At 31.0% G+C, this 11,679-nt stretch overlaps 1 protein-coding gene across 1 annotated transcript; it reads right to left on the bottom strand.

Moving 5' to 3' along the window:
- Nucleotides 1-6,702: 6,702 nt before the first annotated feature.
- Nucleotides 6,703-9,278, bottom strand: LOC109818405 (large ribosomal subunit protein uL13w). The gene is made up of 4 exons (XM_020383858.3): nucleotides 8,956-9,278; nucleotides 7,565-7,681; nucleotides 7,372-7,459; nucleotides 6,703-7,063 (listed from the first exon to the last, which is right to left on the bottom strand). Exons 1-4 carry the CDS (start codon nucleotides 9,225-9,227, stop codon nucleotides 6,920-6,922), a joined length of 621 nt encoding a protein of 206 aa, XP_020239447.1. The 5' UTR covers nucleotides 9,228-9,278; the 3' UTR covers nucleotides 6,703-6,919.
- Between the last annotated feature and the right edge of the window lie 2,401 nt (nucleotides 9,279-11,679).

Genomic DNA, 11,679 nt, shown 5'->3' with positions numbered 1-11,679 from the left:
TCCAATGGCTAGTTTTCTTCTTCTCTTCTTCTTCGCGGATTTGGGGGTTTAGGGATTTTGATTAAAAATGTTGTTGCCATTTCTAGTTTGGGGATTTGCCCTAGTTTCTCATTTGGGGGTTTTGTGACTTTGATTAAAAAATTTGTAGTTTGGTGTGTTGAACAACAAGGATACAACTTTTGAAGCATTTACTGATGTTTAAATTTAAGTGAACTGGGATCATGAGCGTGATTCTCACAAGCCTTTGCATGTACATTTTGGTTGGTTCCCATGCCGTGAGAATCACAAGCGTGAACTGGAATCACGGGCGTGATTCTAATGGGGCTCTACATCATATTTTGGTTCCCAGGTCACGGTGACATTGATTCTGATGGGGCTCTGCTTCACGGCGATGTCAATTTCGCCGATGAGGAGGGCGCGACTGAGGACGCGCGTGGTAGACTTGAGGTCGGCGAAGGCGACGGTGACGGCGCGGTGGTCATTGGCGCGACGCTACATGAATTGGTGGAGGTCTAGGGTTTCGGTGGAAGAAGAAGAGAGAAGAAGAAGAAGAAAACTTTAGGTAAATCTACGTAGGCATCCACGTGACCAAGAGTTAACCTCGTTAGTCAAATTTGGACGGAAATCTCACATTAAGGTATTTTAAATTAAATTGAGACCAAATTGAAACGTAAAATTAAAGTGAGATCTAATTGAAACTTTTTATTATTATAAGGGACCAAATTAGGCTTTTAGCCTTAAAATTATAATGTTAGTCATGATCTAACATTTGATAAATGACTTGATTATTAGTATTTAATAATATTTAGACTAAACTACACTTTTAGTTTCATATTCATCATATTTTCATTTCATATACTACCTTTATGAGATAAAAATGAGAATTAAAAATAAATTTTAGCTTAAATATTATTAAATATTAAAACATTATGCCATGTACTTAATGTTAAATCATAACTAATATTACAATTTTAACCAACAAATGGACAGTCAACAAGGAGAAAAAAATTGTAGATTTTATAAAATTAGGAGACTAAAATTAAAAAATTAAAAATAGAATATCAAAATTATAATATTATAGAGAGATCAAAAGTGCAATTTAGCAAAAATATTACTCACTTTGGTCCAAATTTTTTAAAAAAATTTAATATATAGTTTAAATGATGATATCAACATATATTTAAGAATTAAAATGATATTAAATAATTATTTTTAAGAATTTGAATAAAATAATTAAAACTTTCAATAGTATTTTTTAAATTCTTTACTGACTAAAATATCAACGACATACACTTTTAATAACACATAATATTTATACCAAAAATAATTATATATACTATTTTAATAATTTTTATGATCAAAATTATGACAAACTTCTACGAGATAAAAATTTATTATACTAATACTTGTTATTTTTTGTTAATCATTTGCATTTCCAGCTAGTTCTAATTCAAGATTAGATATACTAACACACACTTGGAATTAGAGTGGCCAAATAGCAACCTGTCTCGCCATTAACCGCCAAAAAGCAAGACAACTCGCCCTAATCAACATAAAACTTGGAAGTTTTATCATGCAGATTACTGATCAACCCATTTTATAAATAAAAAATAATAATTAACTTTATTTATATATAATATTCATTAAAAAATATATACATTAACTTAAATGTTTACATAATAATTTATTTAAACACAAAAAGTTAAACAAAGTTCATAAAATAATGACATAATTATTTAATTTAGCTGATATACATATATAATTATATATACTATAATTTTAAACATAAATTCAAAAACCTCAAAACTAATATTTAAATCTTGTATATTAATATTAATATAATAAAATCCTAATACACAAAAGTAACAATATTTAACAGAAAAAGAAAATAGATTGGTGGGTTAACACCAACTCACCTCCAACTAGAGCTGTCAAAATGGGCTAGCCCAGTTCATGTGGGTTGGTCCACCTTGACCCACTTTAAAAACGGGCCAACCTAACTCGGCTTACTTTTGATTTTCTCAAAATTTTTCTAGTCTGGCCTGGGCCACCACAGGTTGGTGGGTTATACGAGCCAGCCCACCAGCCCACCAAAAATTAAAAAAAATTATCAATAAAATTCAAAATTTTAAATTAATTATAAATTACATATTACTCGTAAAATTAACATCATTAATAACCATAAGTCATAATACAAACTTAAATATAAATCATGATAAAAGTCTAAAATAAAAATTTTCAGCATTCCATCATACAAAATTAACTACAAATCGTAATTAAATTTTCATTACAAAAAAAATTGGTAAATTGCTCGGCCCACCACGAGTTCAGCCTAGGTAGGCCGGGTGAAAGTGGGCCGGATTTAAATATACTCATCTACTATAAAACTTCCATTTTTTTGGTCAAATCCGGCCTATTTTCAAGGTAAGCTGGATTGGCCTACGGGCCACAGTGCACTTCAACGGCTCTACCTCCAACTCATTTTTTTTTACGATTAATTGTCACAAGTCAAAAATTAGTTAGTAGGTTGAAACTTCAACTTGTTACCCAAAAAGAAAAGTAAAAACATGTTAATCCAATATGTTCAACCCATTTTTTCACTCCTATTTTAACTTCATATCAACTTCATGCCATGATTAAATGAGACTTGATAGTGTAACAAAAGAAATGATTGAAAGACAAACAAAATGATGCATTCTAGCGTGGGAAAGGGGACAATGTCTACCACCGACCCGTGGGAGATTTTTGTTAGATAAAAGTTTTAAAAAATATTTTTAATCTTGGTAAAATAAAATCCAAACATACTAATCTTACAGGAACAAAAATTATATTTAAATCATTTTTTTCCGTAAGAATTACAGTAACAATATTTGAATCAAAGACTTGTTTATAAATATATAAATTATATTTTAAATTTACAATAAATAATTTATATTATAATAAAAATTTATTTTAATTATAGTGATATTGAAAAATGAAATTCAATATAAAATTAAAAAATAAAAAGATAAATTAAAACTTATCAGAAGTTGAGAAAAATTCTTATTAACAATGCTTTCATTCGAAATGAAAAAAAAAATTAAATTGTTTTCATCAAAGAATACTCTACTATTGTATAACATAACTATCTTGATATATTCTTTATAAGTCAAAATCTGTTGTCACATGTGTTAAATTTTGTTAAATTACACCTTTAACATTTTTTTTAGAATACAAATTTAACTAACTCAATTAGGGATGAACACGAGAAGGATGTATACAAGTTTTTCTTTAAAAAATTATTAGGATCATTTGCTCTATCGAAGCCTAACCTGACAAATTAGGGACAAGACTAATTTCAAAATAAATAAAATAATAACTTAAATATGTTTTAAGTCTTTATAACCATAGCTTTGTCTTGTTTTAGTTTTTACAACATCATTTTAAATCTTTGAAATTTCCTTACAATCCTTTTTTAATCCTTATCATTAACATTAGTTAATTTAGTGTTAAAATGACTAACAAAATAAAAAATATTAATTAAAATAATTAAGGTAACAAATAATATTTTAAATTAAGATAATTCAAAACATATTTATATGCATAATTTAATTATGTAACATATTTATTATTTTATATAAACAAAATAATTGCATAGTATTTTTTATAATTTAACCTTTATTCTAACGGTAAGAAAAATGGAACAAGATTTTACGGTTGACCTAATGGTAATAATAATACACAAATCCTAGACTCAAATATTGTTAGTGTTGTAATTTTCAATGATAAAAAAAATTATTTAAATATATTTTTAATCTTTGTAAAATAAGTAAATATGGATTTTGATCTTTATAATTTGTATTTATTTTTTTATCTTTCTAAAATTTATAATTGTTGATTTTAGTCTCTAATATCATGTAATCATTTTAACTATTTATTTGTTCACTAAAAAATTAAGTGATAATTTCAAGTGATACACAACTATTATTAATGTTATGTTAATGTGTGACACTTTTAAAATTGTATAGGTCCCTAAAAAAATATTATATATAAAAACCTTAAAATCATCACTAGGTGTAAAAAATAATAATTTTAGATTTTATAGGATGAAAACAAAAATTTATAAAGATTAAAACTAAAATTTATTCATCGTAAAAGGAGCAAAAATGAAGTTTACAAATTTTAGATTATTAAAAACAAAAACAAAAAACATCGCTGAAAAAAAACTTAAAACTCACTCATTTTATGGTGACTTAATATATATATACTCCAAGAAAATTAAATAATTGTCTGTATACTTTTTAAATAATTAATAAAAAAATTAATTAATTCATGCGTTATTTTTGATAAAAAAATTCTCAAAGGATAGGAAGACTTGATTAGTTGGAATACCTTATCAACTAAGAATATGGTCTTTATTACCAAGTGTTTTCGAGCACGGGTTTGGCACGCCGGGCGTATGAAGCTTTTTGGAGTCTCTACCTCCTAGCACGTCGGGTACAATTGAAATTTGCGCCAAGCGGGTTTAAGCCTTGATGCTCTCTGGTTGGGCCACGCCGGGCGTGACCATGAGTGCGCCAGGCACGAACGTGATCTTTGTGATATGCTAATATGTGCTGAGAAATGTTGATGTTTAGATGAGCTAAGCTGTTGTAAGCCGTAAGGATGAGCTGTTATAGGCCGTAAGGCTGAGCTGTTGTGGGAGATCTCCAAGCTGATATGCGTGACGACGCATTATTTGTTTACTGCTATTTTTGCTGAATGATGTGAGTTGTATATGTGATGAGTTGTATGCTGATGATTGCCAAACTAGATGATGTGCTTATAAGCTATAGTTGTTTATAATTGTTGTACATATATATCTATATATGCTGATTCTTTTCACTAGCTTACCCTTTGTTGTTTCCATGTGATTTGGACTGCAATGATCATACTGTGTATGAGAGCAGAACAAGGATAGGTTAGTGTGCTTGAGGCATGTCTGTAGCTGGTAGATGGAGTTTGATGTTTATGTTGTTTTTGGCTACTTAGTGTAACAATTGGGCTGTATTTTGTATTTTAATTTGAAGTCTCAGGCTAGACCTTGTGTATATATTTTAGCTGCTTATATATATGCATGCTCTTTTTTGTGTAGTGCTATGATGTTTTACTGTGTGACGGGCAGGCCGGTCGTTACACTGCCAATTCAAGATTAAGGATGTTAAGACGAGAAGAAGGTAGATAGCAGGTCCTCATCAACCTTTCTGTTTAGTATTAATATCCATTTAACAAGTTTTTATGATTTTTTTAATATATATTTTAGGATATTCACGAGTATCCATAAATATGTGATAAAATTTTAAATTTTAAATATCAAGGCAAAAAAATAAAATAAAACTAAAAATAAATAATTTTAAAACATATACTTAATACTTATATCAAAAAATAATTATAATATATATATTAAAAAATAATTTTATAACATATTTGTACTAAAAATATATAATTATAACACATTTAATTTAAAAATAAATTAAATCAGATTACTTTACACATAACTAGATGGACTAAAACATTTCGTGTCATTAATAGTTATACAGAGACAGAATATTAGAAAATTGCGTGTAATTATTTAGATAAGATATAAGAAAAGAAAATTTACATCCAAGGAGTATAATAATTCACTAAATAATAAAAATCAAGAGCAATTACATACCTACCCTCTATATAATAGGTATAGATTAAGAATATTCTTAATAATTTTAAAATTAAATATCTACAAGTACAAGTACCTTACTTTCTATCTCTAGCACATTAATAAGTGAACACCTATTTTATTATCCAATTAAAATTCATTTTATCGACAGATATACATGATTACAAGTATTTTTACCATCCCTAATCAGGACCATCAATACTTGAAAGCTTTTATCTAATGCTCATGTTCCCCGCCCACGCCCCTAATACTCGCTAGGATAAAATCTGGATACCCACCCCTGCCCCCGACAGGGTTCGAATTTCCCCGTCTCGCCCCCGCCCTCACTCCTGGACCTTTTTCTTCTAATAAATATGAAAAAAAATTAAAAAATAAAATAAAATAAGATAATACAAATTATTACATATAAAAAAAATTAATTTTACTTTATATATATATATATAAATAAATTTTTTAATTATATTATTAAGCGGGGCGGGAATAGAGACAGAGACGAGACAAGTATTAACATCCCTCGTCCCCAATTTTAACTAAACAGGAATAATTCAAAGGTCAACACGGATTTTCTCCATCCAAATCAAGGTGAGTTCGAGCAGGTACTCACGGGACCGGATTAGAAAAATGTCATGCCCGGACAATACACTTTGTCACACTAAACAAAATATTATAACATATACGAACAAATTGATTTACAAGATGACAAGTCAAGCAAAAAACAGATGGAATTTGTTTTTATAATATAATACTTTATAAATACACCCTTCTAGTTTTTATTATTATTTTCAATAAAGGCTAATTTTTATTTTCTAGTACATATAACCTTGCTGCCACGTGCTACATTGCTCGAGCAAGGGTTCATTCATACAAATTTAACATGAGCTTATGTCAGATCAGTGGTGAGAGATTAGGATAATATGCAATAATCTTAAATTCGAACTCTCATGATCATTGTAATTCTGATAAATAAATATTAAAAAAAAAGAATACACCCCCTATTCCCACCATAAAGCAATATGGCCAATAAAATCTGCAACAAATTTTAGAATGTAATTACTAATAAAAATATCATTAAAGCAATGGAATGTTCTTGATGATAAAAATTCTACAAAGCACACATTAGAAACAGCTTCGAAAATTATCAGATATCAGATCTACGACGATCCAATAAGAAATACAACCTCCAGCAAAATTGAAAGGTTTAGGTATAAGTCGCATAAAAAATTTAAAAACACTAACAAAGGCCACTCAGTACTTAACTGGAGCAAGAATATCAAGTTGAGAACCGAGCTTCTCTTCAGCAACCTTCTCAGCTTTCACCCTTAATTTGTTGAGTTGCTTCTTTTTCTCATAAACCAAATGTGCTTTTTCCTTTCTCTTCTTTTCCAGCTCCTGTGAGCAATAAAACAATTACTCACCTCACCAAACACAACTTTTTCCCATTTGGAAAGCAAAATTCATGGCACAAAAAACCAAAATTTCCAGCAAACTATTTTTTACTTCCCTCTAAATATTGAACAAATGTAATACATATGCATGGCCAAACTCGGCAGAGAAAACAGATTCACAGAAACAAAGTAATAGTAGAAATAGATAAATAGTAAACAAATATAGTCTTCACATTTGGTGTAAAGAAATTAGACAAGATCATATTGGCAGCATATGAACAGGTAGCAGAAGCTCAAAAAGCAAGAACTTACCCTGATGGTATCATAGTAGTTCCATCCAACTTCAGATGACAACCTGCCTAGCACGCAGTACTTGTGTCCTTTCTGAAGCCTCAACACCCTGATTTCATTTTTCATTGATTAGTTTAACATTCTCAAGACAAAGAACAATTCAAATAACATAAATATCACCCGAAAAAACAGTTCAGGAGGATAGAACACTTACTTCAGAGCATCAGGAACAACCATTCTCTTTATCTTGTCATATGGAGGAGGAATTCCCTCATAAACCTTCAATCGATCAAGAGCAGCTTCTCCACGCTTTGTTTTGTGTGGTATCATTCTACAAAAACAGAACATATTAAAATTCATCCTTTCTTCAGATATAGTAAACAAAACACTTCTTTTAAAACTTCCCAACATATCAATACATTTGTTTTCATTATCACAGAACAAAATTCTTCAAACAATCTCAGCACACACAACAAACAAGACCTGACCTAAAAAGCCAGCAATAAATATCAAGCAAATCATAACTGTAAATCATTTCATACTCAAAATCCCTAAACCATTTACCAACCACAGTCACAACAAGGTTTTAAAAAAGGTCTGTGACAACAATTCTGGCCGCAACATCAAAGATTTTAAGGTTTTAGCAATCATAAAGTCTGCAATTTCCAGCAATATCAAGGGTTGTGAAAATGGCGATTTTGAAAACAATTTAAAACATTAATTACAGAACTCACAGTCTGCTCAAACACATACAACACATTACATTCATCCTTCCTTCATATAAAGTAGATAGTTTCAGTACCTACATTGACGCCACTTCCCTTAAAACCCCCCAAAATGTCATCAACCCAATCCTTTCTTATCACATAACGAAATTCCTTGAACATTCTCACCCCCCCAGGCCCCCACAACACCAAAGAAAATCAGACCGAAAACACCACCAATTAACATCGAATAAATCACAACCATAAACCCCATTTCACACACGAAAACCTAAACCATTCACCAACGAAAATCATAACAACCCTAAAATCAACATTCTAAAAGAAAACACGAAAGCCTCATTAAAACAGTTTCCTCTCATGTATCTTACATATCAAGATCAAATCAAGTGAAGAAAAAAAAAACTTTCCGGCTTCAAAACAATGTCAAACATTAAACAAGGACATCTTTCCCAGCAAAAATCCAAACCTTTGTTTGTCAGTTGTAGAAAACTAGCCCCCCTATAAAACGTGGGCACTTTTATCAGTGAGAATTTAAACAACCTTAACTTATAGGAAACTAAAACCCTAACCTAAACCCAATCCTATTCGAGACCATGTTGGACATTAAATTTAAACACTGCCTCCTAACATGAATTCAATTCATAATGGTATACTAGCCCCTTACCCTAAATCCCCTATACCAAACCCTCATTGTAAATGTACTCCAATCAAGGCTAACAACTTTTGCACTTATCTTGCTTACTTCATACTAACAACATGATTATAAAATATAATTATAATGAGATTAGTGATCAGCAAAATCCATCCATATATAATGTAACTAACATAGTTACAAGAAAAATCAAAGTTTTGTCAAAAAAGAAAAAAAGAAAGGACGGACCCACGAACGGTGCGCCAGAAGATCTTGGAGGGGGCACGGAAGTGGATGGGGCCGTGGGAGGGTTTGGTGTTCATGCGTTTGCGGAGGAATCTCATGTACTTCATTTTCTGCCTAACGAGGCCTCCGGATATGCAAATCTCTTCGCACCGCACGACCACCACTCTCTGCCCGTTCAGCAGCTCCTTGGCCACGATCGAAGCGAGACGACCCAGCATGTGGTGACGCGCGTCCACCACCACGCGCTTCGCGCAGATCCCCGAACCTGACACCATCTTCTTTTCCTCTTGCTGCTGCTGCTTCTCTTAGCCTCGTCCTTTCAGGGTTCCCAGTATATATATATATATGAGATATATACAAAAGTAAGGTTTTTGCGTTTGGAGTTGGACTTGGGCTTTTTGGACCTGACCCAACTAACACAACACAGTATTAATAATACATTTCTATTATTTTTTTAAAAAAATATTTTTAATGTGTTTTTTTTTACTTTTTAATTTTTCGTCTTTATGAACGGCTGCTTGTAAAAGCTTTTTTTTTTAAATAAATAATTAAAAATAAAAAGAAATATATTTCATTAATAAAATAAAAGGGAGAGAGCTCAATGGAAATATTTGAACTAGACTTTAGGTTTAATTAGAGGTTAATTCAAATAAGAGAGGTTGGATAAGATTTGTGCGTTTCTAAAATAAGAGCTTACAAGAGAAGAAACAAAGGATATTGGGGCAAAATATAGTTTGATAGTAGAAGTTACCTAAGAGACACCGTTCCACAAGACTCGTCACTCTAGGTTGAGGATACCATTCCACGAGACTCACCACTTCAGGTAAAGGAGGAGAATTATTTTATCCTAAGCATGCATGAGAGATAAGGGTAGAGAGATGAACCCTAGGCCTATTAGGTTATTTGTTTAAAAAGATTATTTTGAGTATAAATTGATTGAAATCACATTGTTATATGCTACAATTTTGATTTGTTGAATTGATCAAATAGATATTAAGATTATTCATTTTGAGAGTTAAGATCGTTATGTATGAATTTTGGGGTTTGAGATTGTATGCATAATTTGGATATTTAGTGTAATTAATTTTAATTCAGAAAAATTAATAGGTGATGTTTAATTTGAGGATGATAATGTTAAGATTTGAAGTAAAATAGAGAATCATGTGCAAAATAGTCAAGCTTAATGAGATTTCATACCACAACTATGCTTAAAGGAAGCACACCCATGCATGACCAAATTTGAAAGAAGCATGGCCATGCTTAATTAAGCACACTTGTACATGCTAAATTTTAGTGAAGCACAATCGTGCTTATTTTATATATAGTTGTGCATCTTTTTAAAATATAAAATAACTTTTAATGTCTTCATAAGAATTGTAGCCTTAGATGTTAGCTTTCCAATGGCACTAGAATCACCCAAAAAATAGGTCTAGAACTCAATATATGGTCAAATTAGTTAGCAAAGGTTAACTTGTTAAAATTAGGCTAAAATATTTTGGTTTTGTAATTTTTAAAAATAATAGGACATGAAATCAACTCTTGAGGTAAACATAAAAGTTGTAGATAATTATCTTAGTTTCCTAAGAAAATTGAGATCAAATTGATAGCATAGATACATCTTTAAATAGCCCATATAGACCACACCACATCGTAGAAGGTTAAGATGAAAAGAACAGGTTTTGTTAGTTGTTTTATTCCTTGAGTGTTTAATATTGAGACTTTATGCCTATATGTGATATGAAGCATGGATGTGGAATTGAGAATGATGTGTATAATATTATGTTGTGTGATGATGCTATGATGATGATGTAAAGTTTATATGATGCATGAAATGAATGATATGGGATTAATGTTGAGTTGTAATGAAGCATATTGTGATGAAATATGGTTGAGTTGATGATGAAGATTTATGTTGAAATATCATTTAGTCATTGTAATGATGCATATTGTGAAAATATTGATGATGAAATATGATTAATAAGTTTAGTGATGCGAACTGACACTCGAGGAGTTGAGAATGCATTTGTGTGGTTGAGTTGATTATTTGAGTTATGATACCATTCTTTGTTTCACGAGATAGGTGAATTTATGCAGGTGGGATATGATAGGTCATCTACCTATGCTCTAGGGGCGTTATGATAGGGAAACCTCTATAAGGAATGAGAGGTTACCATGACCAGTTATGACACTTCAACAAGACCCTTGTGGAGAAAAGATAAATACTAGAAAAAGGGGCTAAACATTGTGTATCAAAAACTCACACTTTTTACATAATGAAGTAGCAACGCTTAGTCAAATGAAGTGCAAAGAGAAATAAGATGGAACACTAAGCATTTTTATACTGGTTCGTCTCAACCACCGAGACTACATACTATTCTCAATCTAACTAGATTAAGTTCCATTGTCTATCAACAAAGATACAAGTATTCTTTCAACAAGCCACTTCTGGCTCAACCCTAAGTATTCTTTAACTTGCCTCTTGTAGACACCAGGTTTTGTCTAAGCTATTCCTACAAGGGTCGGGAGACTTCTGAAGCAAGAAAAGCAGCCCTTGAAAGTCGAGGAAGGACGAAAGTAGGTCGAGACGAGGTCCAGGAAGCCTAGAAGTCACCTTTTACACGAGAAACCCTAGATTAGGCTTAGAATAGTCATTCCCAATGAAATTTTTAGTATGTTTTGGCAATCCAGAATGGTCGTTCCCAAAAACCCTAATCATGTGTAAATCTA

This window comes from Cajanus cajan, chromosome 3 (genome assembly GCF_000230855.2).
Source record: "Cajanus cajan strain Asha chromosome 3, NIPB_CcT2T_4, whole genome shotgun sequence".
NCBI lineage: Eukaryota > Viridiplantae > Streptophyta > Magnoliopsida > Fabales > Fabaceae > Cajanus > Cajanus cajan.
Note: the sequence above shows the minus strand (reverse complement) of the source record. Positions and strands in the feature narration are given on the sequence as shown.

Bases quoted from the DNA above. Each gene is read 5' to 3' on its own strand.
- LOC109818405 (XM_020383858.3), bottom strand. From the start codon at position 9,227: ATGGTGTCAGGTTCGGGGATCTGCGCGAAGCGCGTGGTGGTGGACGCG. The intron at 7,682-8,955 runs GTCCGTCCTTTC...CTGTTTTTGTAG, and splicing joins TTCTGGCGCACCGTTCGTGG to AATGATACCACACAAAACAA. The intron at 7,460-7,564 runs GTAAGTGTTCTA...AAATGAAATCAG, and splicing joins GTTGTTCCTGATGCTCTGAA to GGTGTTGAGGCTTCAGAAAG.